General features: G+C 41.6%; 1 protein-coding gene across 3 annotated transcripts in view; it reads left to right on the top strand.

Annotated features, from left to right (window-relative positions):
* The first annotated feature begins 1,584 nt into the window (after positions 1-1,584).
* LOC135197833 (apoptosis inhibitor 5-like) overlaps positions 1,585-22,695 on the top strand; it is a 74,486-nt gene continuing 53,375 nt past the window's right edge. For all 3 annotated transcript variants that reach the window (XM_064224984.1, XM_064224983.1, XM_064224982.1), the window contains exon 1: positions 1,585-1,745. In XM_064224984.1, coding sequence (XP_064081054.1) covers positions 1,677-1,745 — 69 coding nt within the window. In that variant the 5' untranslated portion in view covers positions 1,585-1,676. The remainder of the gene's footprint in view (positions 1,746-22,695) is intronic.

Genomic DNA, 22,695 nt, shown 5'->3' with positions numbered 1-22,695 from the left:
TTTAATCGTAGTCTATTCTAGAGTTGCGACACCTTTTTCTTTGGTTTTCTGCTAGATAGTCTTTCTTGCCAGTTTTCTCTATTCCAAATTTTTCAAATTCCTCCCTTTGATGTGATACAAATGATTTGAGTGACTGAAGTACTTCAACAGCTGTATTCAGTGACATGGTTGCACTTTGCAGTGGTTTATTGTCAGCATCAAAACGAGAAAGGAGGCAATCTCATATTTTTGTCAAAATTCCTGTTTCTAACCTATTAAATTTATTGCTAAGGCATAGAGCTTTGGCCTTTGTTTCTCCTTTTTCATCACCACCTTCAATAATTTCATTTACTACATCCCAGATTGATTTACACGTACTCCATTCGAAATGCGTGAACAGCATCAGCATTTGCTGACCAACGTGTACTATAATTATCATCGTTATGAAAATCATCATTATATTAATAATAAGATAATAATGGAGTTATTATTGTCATTATCTTATGGAATGGGGGCCTCTGTAAGTTGGGGGCCCCTGAGGCGCGGCCTCATTGCTAATATGGCACTCTCCACCCTCTCCTAACTATTGTTTCAGCATTATTTTCAGCGCCGAATGACTTCATAGGTCCCAGCGGTTGGTCTTTGATCTAAACTTAATATTCCAGCTCCAGTTTAAAGAATTGTGACCTCCTTGCAATAGTCAATATGACGATTAAATGTTATTTCCTCAATAGTTTTTCAAACAAGCAAACAAAATATGCGAGCAACCAATTTTTTTTCAGGAACATTTCAGAATCGTCGAGATAATTTGTTTTTAATTTTTAGGAAAGCAGTTCTTATTTCCTAGGTCTACTTTTAACCAATATCTAGAGTTTTCTTTAGATCTAGCTTTCAACAATAATCCTCACCCTATAAGATAAGGAAACCTACCCTTTCGTTTCTAACCAGGAAATCACGATGAAAAGAATGTTTCATGTCTACTCGGGAAAGTAAAAACTTGTATGCGTTTTACTGACTAGGCGAGTAAGGAATATGGCTAGTTAAGTTTGAAAGACTAAATTAAATCTTAACTATGTACAGAATGGTTATTAGAAAGTAAGTAACAGTAACGAAGAACTCATTACCATTAGCTACTAACGCCTTATAATATAGTATTTTATATGAAATTAACCAAGTGGTGTTTATAATGAGATTTGTATAAAAGACATTAGAGGGACATTTTGAGGAACTGTGGGAATTTAGCCTTTACAGAGAAAAAGCAATTTTTTCTTCATATAAATTGATAATAAATACTCTTTATTATGACATGGGTCATTTTATAGTCTTTTAAAAAGAATAATAATTTTTTTCTAGAAGAAAATAAAAACTCAAAAACTACTCATGTCTTTTGTTTAGTAAGCGTGGGTCTTGCATTGTTACCATATATTTTTAATTTGTTTTCATATTTAAATACATACCTGAAGATTTTAAAGCAAGTATATGTATAATCATATTTTAAAATAACAATTAGAAGCATAATTGTATTAAATAAATTTAATAAAAAGATGATATATGAAAAATTTTAAACTGTTTATTTTCAAGATATCAAGTAACAGATCAGCGGAAGATTGGCAGTACTTAACGCGCTTACCCTGCCTAAGTTCGTTTGGTCGGTTGTGGCTTGTTAGTTGGTGTGCATTACTCCAAATTTAACAAACATGGCGACTGTTGATCGTCTTTATACATTGTATAACATCATCTCGGATGCCAAAGACAAAGCGCCCGAGGTAAGTTTGTATTTTAGTTTTGAAGTATGGTTGCATACTGAAGAGACGAGTGAAAGAAGGTAAGATTTTACCGGTCGTGTCCACGCGGCAATTGAAAACAAAAACATTTCTTGTGCTAGTGTGATCCAGGTTATTTAGACCTACTTAGAGTAAGTGTGGCGCTGTTCTGCAGTTCTTCGTAAACTGTAATTCAAAGTAGGACATAAAGGAATGTGCACGTAGGGATGTATGTAAAGTGCGGGAAAGTCAAAGGCAACCCGTGTTGTTGATCTGCATCGCTAAGTGCGAATGACGCAAGATGCAAACTAGGCTTATTTGTAATCCTACGTGGCATTCTGTGGTTAATGGTTTGGTTAATTGGTCTTCGAAAATATATATAAGGAATCCACAATGAATTCGGCTAGCCTAGTAGTATATCTAGACTACTTTTTGGCAGGTGAAGCGGAACCACTTAGCCTTAAGGTTCGCCGTTCACGCTCATGCAGTCCTAGAACTAGCTACAGTTGAGACCCAACAGTTAGTTTGGCCTAGTGCGTAGCTGAATGTTTAGGTGAACATTAGATCATTAGTAGTATAGGGTAGAACATCACAGCAGGCCAAGCAGGCCACCTACAATCAATGCAAGCCACCCTCCGAAAAAGTACATTATAATGCGTCCTGACACCCGAGATGGGCATCAGTCGCGACTTGTTGTTGGTGAGAAACGGAGCTAAAGACCTCTACTCTCCTTTCGAAGTAAGTATTTTCTCCAAAGTTAGAAATTAAGGCCAAATTTTAAGATTTAAAACAGAGAGGGTTACTGAAAATGGCGCCCACGGCAGTGGAAATCTCACCAAAACGCTTTAGAAATTTTTACTTACAACTAAAAATGTTTCGAAGATTGACGCCATCTCGATGTTTACGGAGTCGCTTGTGTCAACAAACTTTCCATTTCCTGTGATAAATCCGCACACCACTTGTACCCACAGACGCTGGAGCACTTTTATCACAACAATCGAAACACGATTTCTCACCAAAGAAGAAAGCCAGGCGTAAACGCTGGGAGCGCTTAACCAGTTCAGTTGACCAGGGGTTTTTTCGTCTGCTATGGAATCCGGCGGAGCAATACAAACAAGATGGCGGACGCTTTGTTTTGGCGCCCGGTTTAAATTTACCCCGGGAGCGCCTGCAGATCGTGTAAAAAAACGAGTAGTTTCCCTGCCGAGCATCGGCGGAAGAATACAAACAAGATGGCGGCCGTTTGTGGCGCTAGTTTTGAAACATGTGCCTAGTGTTGGAAACCCGAAAATTACGGTAATGGGGGAACCCATTGGGAAAAACAAACGGGTGCGAAGAACACACGAGTGTTAAAAGTAAATGAAGAAAACTGTAAGGGGGGACCGATTGGGAAACCGGTGTGTGGGGAGAGAGGCAAACGACGAAAATGAAGGACACGACAAACCCTGGCAGACGGAACTCGTTGCCAACTAAACTGTAGGAGCTCCTGTTCCAACTAAACTGTAGGAGCTCCTGGTTCCAACTTTTAAACTGTAGGAGCTCCTGTTCCAACTAAACTGTAGGAGCTCCTGTTCCAACTAAACTGTAGGAGCTCCTGTTCCAACTAAACTGTAGGAGCTCCTGTTCCAACAAAAGGAGCGCTTACAGTTCAGTTGACCAGGGGTTTTCGTCTGCTATGGAATCGGCGGAGCAATACAAACAAGATGGCGGACGCTTGTTTTGGCGCCCAGCGGTTTAAATACCCCGAAACCTATAAAAACGATAATGGGGGACCCTTTTGGGAACCGGGGTTTTTGGGTGGGGGAGTACATACGAGTAAATGAAAACGGTACAATGGGGGAGCCATTGGGAAACCGGGGTTTTTGGGGTGGGGTGGGGGAAAACCCAGATGACGACAACGAACACAAGAAAAACAACAAAACCCTAGCAGACGAAACCCGTTGCCAAGTAAAAGCTGTAGCAGCTCACGTACACAAAAATGTAGGATGTCCCGTCACCCGTGGTGTAGGCTAACCAAACGACGGCAATGACAACTAAAAACCACGAAACCCTAGCCAAAAAAAAAAACCAGGGGCACTAAACCTGGTATGAGCTCCCTTTCCAACGGCCAACTGTAGGAAAGCTCTGTCCAACCTATGTAGGAGCTCCTTTGCCAACGAAAAACTGTAGGAGCTCCGGTTGTCGTAACCAAAACGAACCAACCTAACCAAACTAGGGCCGCGTGCCCTACCTGGCCGGCTTAGCTGGACCCCCCCAATAGTATTATTTGATTGCCCCTAACCTAACCAAAGAACCAAAACCTAACATAGTAGTCTCCACGTCCTACCTAGCCGGTGCTTCCGACCCCCCCCCTGGGGACCCCCCAGTATAGTATACTAACACTGAATTGCTAAACTTAACCAAAGAACCGGACCTAACCAAACTAAGGTCCGCATGTCCTTACCTGGCCGGGGGGCTTCGCCCCCCTGGACCCCCCTGTGTAGCAAGTTACAGTTATAAATATCTAACCTATATAACTTGTCCATACTATGGCTGGCACCCGTAATCCTTACTGATAACTAAACAAGATGAATATTTCCGAGAATACATTGGTTAAAGTCAACGGCCAAATTGTTGCTCGAACACATGGACCTGCGTTCGAACACGTGGACTTCTAGCGGACGTGAATGTTCGGATGTGTTGAGCGTCCCTGACTTCAGCAAAGCGGAAATAACAATGGCGTGCTTAATTTTGTCAAAATAATGAAAATAACGTGCATTTACATTGATAACCTTACCTTGAGATGTTTCCGTCGTCCGATGATTGGCCGGTCCAATCCCCCCCCCCCCAGAATAAAGAACTTAACAAGAGAAATCGGAGTCGCTGAAATCTTCTGGGTAGAGGATTTTTTTTTTTCTTTCTTGGCGGGACGGTTGTTGTCGAGATGACTGAACAAGGGGAATTTGTGGACGAGGCACGGGTGGAGTGACGAATCCGTTTGTACAGCGGGAGCGACGTCTCGTGATTGTTTTGTTTTCAGCGATATTGGCCTTAATTTGGCAGGTGTTGAAACTACTTTATTTAATTGATATACACGTTTTAATTAAATCTAAAATGCTTTAAAAGGACAATCAACTTGAGTTAGGTACGTTTTTTTTTTACACAATACATAGCGAAATATGAATTATACAAATTTTTTTACTGTACCACTTCTAGGTAAGACATTTCGTTTCAAAACCCGCCAAGTAGATTCTATGGTGTTTGTGTGTATGTTTTTTCTCGTGTGGGTCTACAAAATGCAATGTGTGATTAATGTTTTTGTGTGATTTGAAATGTTGACTTAAAGTGTGATATGATTTCCAGCAATCAGAAATGACAATTGAATCAGGATGTATGTTATCAATTAAAATAGGAAGAAGTGTTTCTGGTAGTCCTGTCTGGTACAACTGAAAAAATGTTTCTTTTGTTTGGCGGTCAATCCCGCCGAGAACCAACAACCCAACCATCGACACGTCTGCCTTTGTTGAATTCCTTCTACCAAACTTGGACTCGTCAATCTCGACCACGTGACCAGGTCCGCCAATTTTCCTATTGTCCATCACCAGAATCAACACAAACGTCCCGGCAGAAATTAACCAGTCGACAAGAGTGTTGGGCGAGCCGATCCTCAGATTTAGTTGCATATATTTCTGGGAAGCGTCCGTGAACCCAGCCGTGGATGAGGACCAAGATGCTCTTCAGGGAGAGATGGGGACCACCCCGAGAAGAATGAACCGTGAGAATCGAATGTATTTGCGGCAGTGCCTTTCGTTGCACCGCCATTGAAAAGTGTCCCCTTTTTTGAGAGGCCGACAGTGCCTTCTTACTTACAGGCCTTGCACACCCGCCACTAAAATCCCCCAGTAGGCCTGTTTTCATTAAATAAGTGACTAGGGATCGTTCGTCTTGACACAAAATGTAAATGTCTTCCAGCGTGACTGGAACGGCGGCAGCGAACGCCACGTGTGCGGAACAAGACAAATTGTCGGCAGAAGACATGATGAAACACTGAACTGGCTGAGAAGCAGGAACAGACTGAAGGGTCGAGGAAGGTCGAGAAAGGTCCGTTCCAGGTACTTGTTATCCTAGCGGATAACTAGTACCTGGAAAATATGTATCGAAGAATGTAAAAAAATGTAGGTCATACAGATGAGTTGGGCAAGGAAAGAAATATCGAATAATGGGGAAAAAAATGTATCCTACAGATTATGTTGGCACGGGTAAAACTATCGTGGGCAAGAGTCAAAATATCGAATAATGGAAAAAAAAATGGAACTCCTGCAAAATAGTTGGGCAAGCGTGGGAAAAAAAAAATAGAATAACGAAGGGAAAAAAATGGAGCTCTTACATTTCAGTTGGGCATGGGTGAAAATAAAGAATATTGTAAATTAAATTGGAGGTCCTAAAGATTAGTTGGGCAAGATTAAAAATATCGAAGAGAATCGGCTTTCATGTTGATGCATGTTCGGGAAAAAAAATAGAATAACGAAGGGAAAAAATGGAGCTCTTACATTTCAGTTGGGCATGGGTGAAAATAAAGAATATTGTAAATTAAATTGGAGGTCCTAAAGATTAGTTGGGCAAGATTAAAAATATCGAAGAGAATCGGCTTTCTATTGATGCATGTTCGGGTTCGTCCTGTGGGTTGGGTTCGGGTTTGGGTCGGTCTGGGTCTGGGTTTGGTAGGCTGCGGGTCATCTGCGAGAACTACTTACCTTGGCGGAGGGATTATGGACCGGGCAAAATGGTGTTACACGGTCCGGTCAACTAACTGTAATCTACCCCAACAAAACTGTAGGAGCTCCAGTGATCGTAACCAAACGAACCAACCTAACCAAACTTAGGCCGTGCCCTTACCTGGCCGGGGGGCTTCGCCCCCCTGGACCCCCCAGTAATAGTATATTAAGTGATTGCTACCTAACCAAAGGAACCAACCTAACCATAGTTAGTGTCCACGTCCTACCTGGCCGGGGGGCTTCGCCCCCTGGACCCCCCAGTATAGTATATTAACAGTGATTGCTACGTAACCAATGGAACCTACCTAACCAAACTAGTCTGCATGTCCTTACCTGGCCAGGGGCTTCGCCCCCCTGGACCCCCTGTGTAGTAAGTTACCAATTATAAATATCTAACCAATATAACTTGTCCATACATATGGATGACACCCGTATATCCTTACTGATAACTAAACAAAATGAATATTTCCAAGAATACATTGGTTAAAGTAACGCCACGTTGTTTTGCTCGAACACATGGACTGCGTTCGAACACGTGACTTCTAGCGGACGTGAATTCGGATGTGTTGAGCGTGCCTGACTTGTGCATAGCGGAAATAACAATGGCGTGCTTAATTTGGACAAATAATTAAAATAACGCATTTACATTGATAACGGCTGTGGTTACATAGAAAAAAAAACGAACGTACCTAACTAAAAATGACCGTAACGAAACGAACACCACCGAAGCCGAGTTTAGAACGGGTGGACTAACACTTTCGTTGGCCCTACTTTGAAAATAAATACAGATAATTGAATCGAGCAGGTCGTATGATCTGAAAAAAAAAAAAAAAAAGTATAAAACCGGACTTACCTTTGTTGGGTTGCAAATCGGGGAGTTCGAAATCGGAAATCGGCGGACAAGTCGGACGGGTAGAACTAAAGTTCGAAATCGGAATCGTCAGACAATTCGGACGGTTCGAACCTTCCTCTCTTCGAGCTGGCTGGAGTGATTTTGGCGGGATCGGGCCGGATGAAATTGGGGGGAAACAAACACTCGCGTTTTAAACGGATCCGTTTGGGTAGAGCGATCTATCAATGATTGTTGCGTTCAGTGGAATTAGACCGCATTTTTAACGGGTGTTGAAACTACTTTATTTAATGGATATGCCACGTTTAACTAATTCTAAAAAAGCTTTAAAAGGACAATCTACATTTGAAAGGTAACGCTCTTAATGCAATACATGGTGAATTGATATAATGTTTTTTACTGTACCACTTCTAGGCAAAACATTTCGTTTCAAGACCCGCCATGTGGATTCTATTGTGTTTGTGTGTATGCGTTTATCATTGGGATCAACAAAATGTAGTGAATGATTTACATTAAGGTGTGTTTTGAAATGCTGACTTACGTGTGGTAGGATTTCCAACAATCTGAAATTACGGTTGACTCTGGATGAATGTTTTCAATTAAAATTGGAGGAGTGTTTCTGCAGATCTATCGGGAACAACTTGAAAGAATGTGTCCTTTGTTTCGCGATCAATCCCACCAAGGACCCAACAACCATCGACACGTCTACCTTTATGGAATTTTCTCTTCCCAAATTTGGATTCGTCAATTTCCACGATGTGTCCTGGCCCCCCGATTTTCCGGTTGTCCTGCACCAAAATCTCAATACAAACTTCGCGGCAGAAATTGTACCAATCAACTATGGTATGGTCGGAACCTATACGCAGATTCATCTTTACAAATGTCTGGGGAAGTTCGTAAAGCCAGCAATAGATCAAGCCCAAAATAGTCATGTAGGATAGGTGTGACCCAGAGAAGGAAGGAGCCATTCCGAATTGCTTTCAGTTTCCGACATCTTCGAACGTTACACACCGCCACTGGAATGTTTCGCCAGCTTGATCAGGCGAATGTGCCTTCATCACACTTATTACACGAACCGCTGAAATCGCCAATAAGGCCACTTTTCATTAAAATATTAACAATGACCTTTCGTCATTACATAATAGCATCAAATCAAGGAAAGAGAACCGATTGAGCGCAGCAAACTCTTCGTGAGTGGGATAGCGCGAGGTCGCGGGAGGGCAGGTGGACGAAGCCATGTTCGGGAAGGACACCAAGAAGCGACTGGGAAGGTCGCATGGCTTCTTGGGTCGGCCTTGGGGTCGCGCATCGGGGCACACGAGGTCGTCAGCTGTTCGTCAGCTGTTTTTTCGGTCAGCTGTTTCGGATGGAACTACTTACCTTGGCGGAGGGATTGTCGGCCCGGACAGAAGGGGTTACGAGGCCTGCCCAACGAATATGCAGACTACTCATGACCCCGAAACCTATAAAAACGATAATGGGGGTGGGGGACCCTTTTGGGAACCGGGGTTTTTGGGTGGGGGAGTACATACGAGTAAATGAAAACGGTAATGTAGCGATTGGGAACCGGGGTTTTTGGTGGGGGAAAACCCAGATGACGACAACGAACACAAAAACAACAAAACCCTAGCAGACGAAACCCGTTGCCAAGTAAACTGTAGGAGCTCACGTACCAACAAAAATGTAGGAGGTCCCGTCACCCGTTGTGTTAGGCTAACCAAACGACGGCAATGAACACTAAAAACCACGAAACCCTAGCAAAAAAAAACCACCAGTGGCCACTAAACTGTATGAGCTCCCTTTCCAAGCATCTGTAGGAGCTCCTGAAACTCAACTGTACCCCCAGGAGCTCCTGTCCCAACTAAACTGTAGGAGCTCCTGTCCCAACTAAACTGTAGGAGCTCCTGTCCATCTAAACTGTAGGACTCCTGTCCCAACTAAACTGTAGGAGCTCCTGTCCCAACTAAACTGTAGGAGCTCCGGTGATCGTAACCAAACGAACAACCATCCAACCAAACTTAGGCCGCTGCCTTACCATGGCCGGGGGGCTTCGCCCCCTGGACCCCCCAGTATAGTATATAAGTGATTGCTACCTAACCAAAGGAACCACCTAACCATAGTTAGTCTCCACGTCCTTACCTAAGCCGGGGGGCTTCGCCCCCCACCCCCCCCGGACCCCCCATTATAGTATACTAACACTGATTGCTACCTAACCAAAGGAACCGACCTAACCAAACTAAGTCCGCATGTCCTTACCTGGCCGGGGGGCTTCGCCCCCCCGGACCCCCCTATGTAGTAAGTTAACAGTTATAAATATCTAACCTATTTAACTTGTCCATACATATGGCTGGCACCCGTAAATCCTTACTGATAACTAAACAAGATGAATATTTCCGAGAATACATTGGTTAAAGTCAAGGCCAAATTGTTTGCTCGAACACATGGACTGCGTTCGAACACGTGGACTTCTAGCGGACGTGAATGTTCGGATGTGTTGAGCGTCCCTGACTTCAGCAAAGCGGAAATAACAATGGCGTGCTTAATTTTGTCAAAATAATGAAAATAACGTGCATTTACATTGATAACCTTACCTTGGAGATGTTTCCGTCGTCCGATGATTGGCCGGTCCCCCCCCCCCCCCCTCCCAGAAATAAAGAACTTAACAAGAGAAATCGGAGTCGCTGAAATCTTCTGGGGTAGAGGATTTTTTTTTCTTTCTTGGCGGGACGGTTGTTGTCCGAGATGACGGAACAAGGGGAATTTGTGGACGAGGCACGGGTGGAGGTGACGATCCGTTAGTACAGCGGGAGCGACGTCTCGTGATTGTTTGTTTTCAGCGATATTGGCCTTCAATTTGGCAGGTGTTGAAACTACTTTATTTAATTGATATACACGTTTAATTAAATCTAAGAATGCTTTAAAAGGACAATCAACTTGAGTTAGGTAACGTTTTTTTACACAATACATAGCGAAATATGAATTATACAAATTTTTTACTGGTACCACTTCTAGGTAAGACATTTCGTTTCAAAACCCGCCAAGTAGATTCTATGGTGTTTGTGTGTATCTTTTTCGTGTGGGTCTACAAAATGCAATGTGTGATTAATGTTTTTGTGTGATTTGAAATGTTGACTTAAAGTGTGATATGATTTCCAGCAATCAGAATGACAATTGAATCAGGATGTATGTTATCAATTAAAATAGGAAGAAGTGTTTCTGTAGTCCTGTCTGGTACAACCTGAAAAAATGTTTCTTTTGTTTGGCGGTCAATCCCGCCGAGAACCCAACAACCATCGACACGTCTGCCTTTGTTGAATTTCCTTCTACCAAACTTGGACTCGTCAATCTCGACCACGTGACCAGGTGCCACCATTTTCCTATTGTCCATCACCAGAATATCCACACAAACGTCCCGGCAGAAATTAAACCAGTCGACAAGAGTGTTGGGCGAGCCGATCCTCAGATTTAGTTGCATATATTTCTGGGAAGCGTCGTGAACCCAGCCGTGTATGAGCACTAAGATGCTCTTCAGGGAGAGATGGGACCCCGAGAAGAATGACCCTGGAGAATCGAATGTATTTGCGGCAGTGCCTTTCGTTGCACAACCACCGCCATTGAGTGTCCCCTTTTTTGAATAGGCCGACGGTGCCTTCATTACAGGCCTTGCAGACGCCACTAAAATCCCCCAGTAGGCCTGTTTTCATTAAATAAGTGACTAGGGATCGTTCGTCTTGACACAAAATGTAAATGTCTTCCAGCGTGACTGGAACGGCGGCAGCGAACGCCACGTGTGCGGAACAAGACAAATTGTCGGCAGAAGACATGATGAAACACTGAACTGGCTGAGAAGCAGGAACAGACTGAAGGGTCGAGGAAGGTCGAGAAAGGTCCGTTCCAGGTACTAGGTATCCTAGCGGATAACTAGTACCTGGAAAAATAGTATCGAAGAATGTAAAAAAATGTAGGTCATACAGATGAGTTGGGCAAGGAAAGAAATATCGAATATGTGGAAAAAATGTATCCTACAGATTATGTTGGCACGGGTAAAACTATCGTGGGCAAGAGTCAAAATATCGAATAATGGAAAAAAAAAATGGAACTCCTGCAAATTAGTTGGGCAAGCATGGGAAAAAAAATAGAATAACGAAGGGAAAAAAATGGAGCTCTTACATTTCAGTTGGGCATGGGTGAAAATAAAGAATACTGTAAATTAAATTGGAGGTCCTAAAGATTAGTTGGGCAAGATTAAAAATATCGAAGAGAATCTTGCTTTCATGTTGATGCATGTTCGGGTTCGGTCCTGTGGTTGGGTTCGGGTTTGGTCGGCTGGGGTCGGGTTTGGTATGCTGCGGGTCATCTGCGAGAACTACTTACCTTGGCGGAGGGATTATGGACCGGGGCAAAATGGTGTTACAACGGTCCGTCACTAAACTGTAATTTTTTAAATAAGTAGTAAAACATCAATATTTTACATATTTATGATGATTAATTTGAAAATATTCGTTATTGAAAAAGTAACTCGACTCTGACTCAAATTTAAGTAATTATTTTTCTGAATTAGAACGTTCTTTCAAGTTCTGTTATTATGACGTCACGACATCTGACTTTCGTACCATATTGTAAATAATTGCTATACTCAACTGTCATTGCAGAACAGTTTACCAGTTATTCATGCAGATTGTTATCAGCTATACATGTAATTGTTATTTAATCGTAATGCGCATATATATCTTTATTATTTACTTTTTGGATATATGAAGAATGTTTTTACTGCTGGATTATCGCCGTAGTGACGCAATAGTTTTTCGGTCCATGGGCCTCTGTCTGTTTTCGCACCATAAGAAATTATGGGGCCGAATTTGCAATGACCAGAAAGTCGTTAAAAGAGGAAAGTTAGCATTGAGGGGCATATGTTTTGACTGAGAAAAATACAAATTTATTCAATAGCTAGCTTGTAAAAAATACTTGGTTATAAAAACTTGATTGACAACTAAGCAGCATGTCTACTATGGGTTTCAGAGACAGTGCAAGCACGTTTTTGGGCAATACCTATTTCTGTAACGAACACTCTTAACAGAACGAGATTTAGCTATAGTGCATTACACCAGTGCCTGAATTTATAAGGGTATCGTGAATCACTAATCGTAAAGAATAACGACACTTGTCCTTGTACCAAGAGACAAAAACTCCATTATGCAGAAATGGATACGAACACGCGTATTAAACAGCTCCACCGGTACCCTCCCCCCCCCCCCCCCCTCCATCCGCCATCCCTTTTCTTCTTCGTTCCTCCGCCTTCCTTTCTCTCTCTCTGCTCTCTCTCACTCTCTCTCTCTCGTCTCTCTCTCTCTCCTCTCTCTCTGTTGCCATTCGGTATGTGTTGACCCTCCAAACTGGGTATAAGACTACACAAAACGTGAAATTGGTGAAAATAGGCTGTGTATTGGAAGTATATATACATAAATATTAAACGCAATTTTATCATTATTGCATTACTATGACAACTAGAATTCATGGAAACAGTTTATAACCTGTTAAGCGTCACCCACGTAATAATACGTTTACCGCGATCTACTCGGTAGCGCCTTCAACGGGATATTACTTTCAAGACTTTAACTGTGCTTGTCAAGCCGTCAGCCCCGTAATAATACGTTTACTCGTATAGTAAAGTGTATGAACATCATTTTGGTAACACTCTCAGCACATGGGAAACTTATTTCCAGCCTGGCGACTCTTTCCTGGTGGTCGCTTATGCTAGAAAACTGCCTGTCCCTGTTGGTTTTCTTTCAAATACGCTTCGGGCGTTTATCGAGACAAATTGGATTTCGCGTCTTTCACAATGAATGTCCCAAAGAGGAGGCAATATTTCTTCAGGTGAGATCAATCAAATACTAGATGAGGAGTGTGATATTGATAACCTATTTGATGATGAGAAGCTCTAGTTCTGAATCCTCCAGTGATGATACAAAATTTTCTTCCAATTGCGGGAGTGAGATGACTTTTCTTTGCCGAGTGACTGGACTGAGAGAGGAGAGAGAGAATTTCCTACAGTTAATAGTTAATTACAGTATGAATAACAAGCCATAAAAATCAAATATTAACTTTTGAAAACTATTCATCAGTGCTGAATATCGCTGATTACAAAAAAGCGTGACGGTACGTTAGCAGCGAGCTCATCAGGGGCGGACGCTTAACAGGATAATATTGAACGGCGTATGTGTGAAGCCTCCACTAATGTGGCAACGATGATTTTTGCCATTCTTAGCATGCAAACATTAAAGGTTACATTTATTTCTGGCATAACGATTATTAAAGAAATTCAAATACTAATAAAGACTGAAATCAATGAAAAGTGCTAGCAAAAACAAAAAAGCAAAAAAAAAAAAAAAAAAAAACTTATTCGTTCCTCTATGGTTTTCGGCAGCCAGATGTACGAAAAACGTTAGAAACATTTGATTTTATCTACTTTAGAAATATCTGTAATTTTTCGGGTAATTTGGTCGCAAAAAAGGGATAATATACATGAATTAAATCAAAATTTTTAAATAACAAAGTAAATTTTAAACTAAATAACGAGTAAAGTAAACAGTTTAGGGAATAAAACTTTGCAGTTTCGTCGTCTGTCGTCGTCTGCTGTTCGAAATTGTGTTTATGGCGCGCGCGCTTAGAAACCAGGAACAGCAACGGGTTTAAAGTGCAATGTGGAGTGAACTGAGACCAAAATGTGTATAATAACAATCAAATAAGCACTGTGGTAGTTTCAGTTGTGATGGCAGTAAGGATCAACCGCCGATTACAAGGTAGAATGGAATTCAGTTTCCAACCATAACCCCGGGAATAACAAGTTTCATACTTTCACTAATATAGGCAACAAATGTTGTTTTATTGTGCTGATTACAACTGCAATCTTGAGTAAGATCATAAACGTTACATACATACGCTAACATTGTTCAATAGGTGCTGGGAAGGCTGGGAAAGATGGTGGCCGTCACTGATGAGAACTGTCCATGCAAAACGTAGCCGCCATATTGGATTTCAAAACTGCCTTGAAAACATATTTTACGAAGAGCTCACATGCTTATTTTAGTTCGTATGGGGCTTTCATATATCACAATATGTTGACGAAACTTCAGTCTTTTAAATGGTATGCTTAGAGTTGCAATTGTATTCATGTTTCACCAATTAAATATCGAGTGAATAAGACCCGTCTACCGTGATGAGGGTTGGCCTGTCGTGATGTTTCCCCGTAGTTAAAGCTAGGTGGGAGTGTAGATCCAAATACGGTAAACAACCGATTGGACTAGCTGCGGCCATCTTGCCCGTTCGTTGACCCAGCTTCCTGAAAAAGTACGGTAAAACACTGCATGGACTGGCCAACTCACCGACGATCACGGCTGGACAACTTCCATAAAAGTACTTTACCGCGTTCTGACACCGGAGATGGTCATCAGTCACGAGTTGTTGTTAGTGAGAAACGGAGCTAAAGACCTCTACTCTCCTTTCGAACTAAGTATTTTTTCCAAAGTTAGAAATTAAGGCCAAATTTTTAAGATTTAAACAGGGTAGTGAAAAGGGGGGCTACGGCAGTGGAAATCTCACCAAAACGCTTTCAAAATTTTCACTTGCGCTTCAATATTTTAGAAGATTGACGCCATCTTGATGTTTACGGAGTCGCTTGTGTCAGCAAACTTCCCATTTCCTGTGATAAATCTGCACACCATTTGTACCCACAGACGCTGGGGCATTTTCATCACAACAATCGGAACACGGTCCCTTACCAGGACGTTTTTAAGTAAACAACTTTTTCGGTAGAAGACGACGACGAAGTGTGCACTAGATAATTTTTTAAATAGTAAAACATCAATATTTTCATATTTATGATGATTAATTTGAAAATATTAGTTATTAAAAAAGCAACTCGATTCTGACTCTCATTTAAGTAATTATTTTTCGGAATTAGAAAGTTCTTTTAAGTCCTGTGTTTTGACGTCACGACATCTTGACTTTCGTACCTTTTGTAAATAATTGCTATAGGGTAAAACATCACGGAAGGCCAACCCTCATCACGGTGGACGGGTCTTATTCACTCTATATTTAATTGGTGAAACAAGAATACAATTGCAACTCTAAGCATACCATTTAAAAGATTGAAGTTTCGTCAACATAATGTGATATATGAAAGCCCCATATGAACTAAAATAAGCATGTGAGCTCTTCGTAAAATATGTTTTCAAGTCAGCTTTGAAATCCAATATGGCAGCTACGTTTTGCATGGAAGGTTCTGATCAGTGATGGCCACCATCTTTCCCCAGCCTTCCCAGCACTCATTTGAACAATATTAGCGTATATATGTAACGTTTATTGATCTTACTCAAGATTGTAGTTGTAATAGGCACAATAAAACAACATTTTGTTGCTTATATTACTGAAAGTATGAAACTTTTTATTCCCGGGGTCATGGTTTGAACTGAATTCATTCTTACCTTGTAATCGGTGGTTTTTATCCTTACTGCCATCACAACTGAAACTCCAAAGTGCTTATTTGATTGTTATTATAGATATTTTGGTCTCAGTTCACTCCACATTGCACTTTAAACCCTTTGCTGTTCCCGCTTCCTAAGCGCGCGCTCCACAAACAGAGTTACGAACAGCAGACGACAAAACTGCAAAGTTTTATTCCCTAAATTGTTTACTTTACTCGTTATTTAGTTTAAATTTACTTTGTTGTTTAAAAATTTTAATTTAATCCATGTATATTATCCCTTTTTTGCAACCAAATTACCCCGGAAAATTACAGATATTACTAAAGTAGATACAATCAAATGTTTCTAACGTTTTCATACATCTGGCTGCCAAAAACCATAGAGGAACGACTACGGATAAGTGAATTATGCATTTTTTTATTTTTTTTGCTTTTTTTGTTTTTGCTAGCACTTTTCATTGATTTCAGTCTATATTAGTGTTTTGAATTTCTTTAATAACCGTATGCCAGAAATAAATGTAACCTTTAATGTTTGCATGCTAAGAATGGCAAAATCATCGTTGCCACATTAGTGGAGGCTTCACATATACGCCGTTTCATTATTATAAACTGTTTCCATAAATTCTAGTTGTCATAGTAATGCAATAATGATAAAATTGCTTTAATATTTATGTATATTTACTTCTAATACATAGCCTAATTTCACCAATTTCAACGTTTTGTGTGTAGTCTTGTACCCAGTTTGGAGGGTCAACACATACCGAATGGCAACAGAGAGAGAGAAAGAGAAAGAGAAAGGAAGGAAGGCGAAGGAACGAAGGAAAGGGTGGTGGTGGAAGGAGGGGGGGGGTGGGGGGGGGGGGGGGAGGGTATGTGGAGCTTTATACACGTGTTCGTATCCATTTCTGCATAATAGAGTTTTTGTCTCTTGGTACAAGGACAAGTGTCGTAATTCTTTACGATTAGTGATTCACGATACCCTTATAAATTACGGCACTGGGTTTTTGTTAATGCTATAGCAAAATCTCGTTCTGATAAGAGTGTTCGTTACAGAAATAGGTATTGCCCAAAAAAGTGCTTGCACTGTCTCTGAAACCCATAGAGGTATGCTGCTTAGTTGTTAATCAAGTTTTTTGTAATCAAGTATTTTTTACAAGCTAACTATTGTATAAATTTGTATTTTTCTCAATCAAAACATATGCCCCTCAATGGTAACTTTCCTCTTTTAACGACTTTCTGGTCATTGCAAATTCGGCTCCATAATTTCTTATGGTGCGAAAACAGAGGCGCAGGGACCGAAAACGATTGCGTCACACTACGGCGATAATCCGGCAGTAAAACATCTTCATATATCCAAAAAGTAAATAATAAAGATATACATGCGCATTACGATTATACCAATTACATGAAGAGCTGATAATCTGAATGAATAACTGGTAAACTGTTCTGCAAGAAAGTTGAGTAAAGCAATTATTTACAATAGGTACGAAAGTCAAGATTTCGTGACGTCATAATACAGGACTTAAAAGAACGTTCTAATTCCAAAAAATAATTACTTAAATTTGAGTCAGAATCGAGATACTTTTTCAATAACGAATATTTTCAAATTAATCATCATAAATATGTAAAATATTGATGTTTTACTATTAATTAAAAAATTATCGACGTGCACTCTTCGTCGTCGTCTTATACAAAACAGTTTACTCGGTGAGGAAAAGTTTTCAGATTGTTTTGATAAAAGTGCCCCAGCGTCTGTGGGTACAAGTGGTGTGTGGATTTATCACAGGAAATGGTTAGTTTATTGACACAAGCGACTCCGTAAACATCGAGATGGCGTCAATCTTCTAAATACCTCGAGTTGTAAGTAAAAATGTTGAATGCGTTTTGGTGAGATTTGCACTACGTTTAAATCTTAAAATTTGGCCTTAATTTCTAACTTTGGAGAAAATACTTACTTCAAAAGGAGAGTAGAGGTTTTTAGCTCCGTTTCTCACCAACAAGAAGTCGCGACTGATGCCCATCTCCGGTGTCAGGACGCGTTATACATGTAATGTACTTTTTCGGAGGGTGGCAAGCGTTGATTGTAGGTGGCCTGCTTGGCCGTCCGTGATTTACCCTACTCAACTTTCTTGCAGAACAGTTTACCAGTTATTCATGCCGATTATCAGCTATGCATGTAATTGTTATAATCGTAATGCGCATATATATCTTTTATTATTTACTTTTTGGATATATGAAGATGTTTTACTGCCGGATTACCGCCGTAGTGTGACGCAATCACTTTCGGTCCCTGGGCCTCTTGTCTGTTTTCGTACCATAAGAAATTAATGGGGCCGAATTTGCAATGACCAGAAAGTCGTTAAAAGAGGAAAGTTGGCATTGAGGGGCATATGTTTTGATTGAGAAAAATACAAATTTATACAATAGCTAGCTTGTAAAAAATACTTGATTACAAAAAACTTGATTGACACTAAGCAGCATACCTACTATGGGTTTCAGAGACAGTGCAAGCACGGTTTAGGGCAATATTTCTGTACAGTGCAAGCACGGTTTAGGGCAATATTTCTGTAACGAACACTCGTATCAGAACAAGATTTTGCTAAAGTGCATTACGCCCAGTGCCGTAATTTATAAGGGTATCGTGAATCACTAATCGTAAAGAATAACGACACTTGTCCTTGTACCAAGAGACAAAAACTCCATTATCCAGTAATGGATACGAACACGCGTAAAAAGCTCCACCTACCCTCTCACCCCCCTACACCGCCACTCCTGACCTTCCTTCCTTTGCCTTCCTTTCTCTCTCTCTCTGTTGCCAGTTGGTATATTTTCACCCTCCAAACTGGGTATAAGACTAACACAAAACGTTGAAATTGGTGAAATCGGCCTATGTATTGAAAGTATATATATTTAAATATTAAAGCAATTTTATCATTATTGCATTACTACGACTACTAGAATTCATGGAAACCGTTTATAATAATGCATCGGCGTATGTGTTAAGCTCCACTAATGTGGCAACGGTGATTTTGCCATTCTTAGCTTGCAAACATTAAATGTTACATTTATTTCTGGCTTACAGTTGTTTAAAAAAATCAAAATACTAATATAGACTTAAATCAATGAAAAGTGCTAGCAAAAAAAAATATACATATAATCCACTTATCTGTAGTCTGTTCCTATATGGTTTTCGGCAGCCAGATGTAACAAGGTTAGAAACATTGGCTTGTATCTACTTTAGAAATATCTGTAATTTTTTGGGGGTAATTTGGTTGCGAAAAAGGGATAATAGACATGAATTACTAAATGAACATTTTTAAATAACAAAGTAAAGTTGAACTAAATAATGAGTAAAGTAAACAATTTAGAGAATAAAACTTTGCAGTGTCGTTGTCTGCTGTTCGTAACTGTGTTTGTGGCGCGCACACTTAGGAACCAGGAACAGCAACTTGTTTAAAGTGCAATGTGGAGTGAATTGAGACCAAAATGTGTATAATATCAATCAAATAAGCACTGTGGAGTTTCAGTTGTGATGGCAGTAAGGATAAAAACCACCGATTACAAGGTAAAAATGAATTTAGTTCAAACCATGACCCCGGGAATAACAAGTTTCATACTTTAAGTAATATAGGCAACAAAATGTTGTTTTATTGTGCTGATTACAACTGCAATCTTGAGTAAGATCAATAAACGTTACATATATACGCTAACATTGTTCAAATGAGTGCTGGGAAAGATGAAGTCCATCCGTGACCAGACCCTGCAATCCACACGGTAGCCGCCATATTGGATTTCAAAACTGCCTTGAAAACATATTTTACGAAGAGCGTCACATGCTTATTTTAGTTCGTATGGGGCTTTCATATATCACATGTTGACGAAACTTCAATCTTTTGAATGGTATGCTTAAAGATGTACTAATTGTATTCTTGTTTCACCAATTAAATATAGAGTGAATAAGGCCAAGCCACTCGATGATGATGGGTAGACTGTGGTTGTTTACCCTATGTAACGTTTATTGATCTTACTCAAGATTGCAGTTGTAATAAGCATAATAAAACAATATTTTATTGCCTATATTAGTGAAAGTATTAAACTTCTTATTCCCGGGGTCATGGTTTAAACTGAAATTCATTTTTACCTTTTAATCGATGGTTTTATCCTTGCTGCCATCACAACTGAAACTCCACAATGCTTATTTGATTGTGATTATACCCATTTTGTTCTTAATTCGCTCCAAATTGCACTTGAAATAAATTGAGTGTGTTTTGGCAGCGAAACCATGGCGGGATAAATTTTTGTCTTATTGTACAGGATGTCCATAAAGTCCCTGTACCATTACAAGTATTTATTGCTCAAAAACCATATAACATAGGGTAAACAAGAGAGTGGACTAGTTGCGGCCACCTTAACCGTGTTTGGACCCACCATCAGAAAAAGTACTTATCCACGTCCTGACACCGGAAATGAGCACCAGTCACAACGCCTCAAGACCTCTACTTTCCTCTTGAAGTAAGTGTTTTCTCCCGAAGTACATAATACACCGGTAGGGGCGAGGTGAATGGTAGGAACTCTATAGAGACTTCTCCAAGGGATTTAGTGACGGTGGCCTACGTCCCTGGAGTCCTAGGACCCCAATGATAGTACAGCGCCTCAGTGGCGTGGTTAGTTTGGTGTTTGCTTCCCACCTCGTTTGTCGCGGGTTCGATTCTCGGCCATTCCATTGAGGAGTGAGTGATGTGTATTTTTGGTGATAGAAGTTCACTCTCAACGTGGTTCAGAAGTCACATAAAGCTGTTGGTCCCGTTGCTGAATAACCATTGGTTCCATGCAACATTAAAACACCATACAGACAAACAAAACACCATACAAACAAACAAAACAAACCAATGATAGTACGCCAAAGTCGTCGAGTATGGATCGAAGGGGTCTAGCTTGGTTCCTCCTGATGGAGGAGCAGATCAGGAAGACTGATCCCTGGAAGGACTTGGGCATTTAACTAAGGGATTCAAACAGCCCCGAAATGCAGAGGATGTTTGCAGAGATCGTAGTGCTGATCCGTCAGCACAACAATCTGGGGGAAGCAGCCACGACATCCTCTTTGGGAGATTGTCCCTGTCGCCTTGAATCCTTTTCTGGTCCCGTGAAGGAACCCAAGGCTTCGACGGGACTTCCTTGGTTGACGTTGGCTAATGGCGTGCTGGGTCAAGTGAATGATCTTGTCTCCAGGCAGGATAATTCCCTTAGATCCAGCTGTTCAGACCAGCTGCTTCCTCCTCTTCTGCCTTGCCAGAGGTGCTTCTACACAGTCAGATAGGCCTCTACCGACCATGCAGGTTAACTTGGACCTGGTTCGCCTTTGTCTCTGTCTGTCACTGCAACACCTGACTGCTGAGAACATCTCTCTCGCAGCAGGAGGCAACGACGGAAGCCACCACCATGGTAGCTCTCCAAGCAGTCTCCTGGTTGGGTCTGTGGTCTTTCAGTTTCCAAAGTCACTGCTGCTTCCGGGACCATCACCCCTGTGTGCAAAACTGGTACTCAAGAGGCACGCCGCCGCACTCCCCCGAGCATCCAGGTCTCTCAGCTCTGAGTCTGTCTTGGCCGTGCGTAACGGACCTTTGCTGGGTTCTGCCTCTCTTTGATAGAGAGCAGGTGGATGCTGCGGTGGACAAGCGTCGGGACTAGGATAAGGACCAGCTTGTCCATCAGGCAGCAGCAAAAGCCTCTGTGCCTTCGCATCCTGCTGTGGCCAGACTTGTGAGTCGGTCTAGCACCTCCTCGGCTCCTAAGAAAGCTTCTGCAAGGGAAACAACCCAGACTACTACTTCCTCCCCCAAGTCCGAGACTTCCCGTCCTTTTCAGAATGATTTACAGTCAGGACAAGGAAGGAAAGAGAAGAAGTCCAAAGGAAAACGCTAGGGCTGGCGTTCCCCTCCAGCTGCTGCCACTGGTGGGGGGGTTGTCTATCGAGCCATTGGGCAACTTGGCAGCGATATGGAGTGGACACTTGGGTAGTGGATGTTCTTCGAGAGAGCTATCTACTCCCCTTAGAGTCTCCGCCACCTCTCACTAACCATCCGGTCCAGCTTCGATCCTATGTACTGGGATCAAAGTGACACCATGCATTGCTGCAGGAAGTGCAAGCAATGTTGCGGAAGAGCCCTATAGAAATTGTGTCGGATAGGTCTCCGGGCTTTTACAGTCAAATCTTTCTTTTAGAGAAGGCTCTTGGGGATGGAAACTGGTTGTAGACCTTTCCCCTGAACCGATTTGTTCGCCGGACTTGTTTCAAGATGGAAACAGCACGCTCATTGCTGGCTTCCATCAGGAAGAACGAATTCATGCTTATGGTGGATCTGATGGATGCATATTTTCGCATACCTATCCACAGGTCTTTCCGCAAGTACCTCCTCTTCGTCTTTGGGGAGACGATTTACCAGTTCAAGGCTCTATGCTTTGAACTGTTGACCGCTCCCCATGTGTTCACGAGAGTGTTCAGCTTGGTTTCAGCTTGGGCACATTCGAACAGAATAAGTCTCTTGAGGTATCTCGAGGCGAACTCTCGCTCGCAGTTCTGCAGGACGGATTGATTCCTCAAGTTTTGCCGGAATCTCGGGATCCTTATGAACCTGGAGAAGTCAAATCTCGAACCCAAGCAGAGAACGTTGTATGTGGGCATGCTGATAGACATGGTAGCAGCAAGAGTCTTCCCCTTGGACTTTGGTATCAGCATGTTCAGAGAGGTAGTGCGATGGTTCCTGTCAAGAGAGGAGCAACCTGCCCGGCTTTGGCAGGTTGTGATCGGTCACCTGTCGTCCTTGGAAAAGCTGGTTCCTCACGAACGGCTGCACCTGCTGTCTCCTC

The sequence above is a fragment of the Macrobrachium nipponense genome, chromosome 21 (genome assembly GCF_015104395.2).
Source record: "Macrobrachium nipponense isolate FS-2020 chromosome 21, ASM1510439v2, whole genome shotgun sequence".
Classification (NCBI taxonomy): domain Eukaryota; kingdom Metazoa; phylum Arthropoda; class Malacostraca; order Decapoda; family Palaemonidae; genus Macrobrachium; species Macrobrachium nipponense.
The sequence above is the reverse complement of the archived record's forward strand: the minus strand, read 5'-3'. Positions and strand labels throughout refer to the sequence as shown.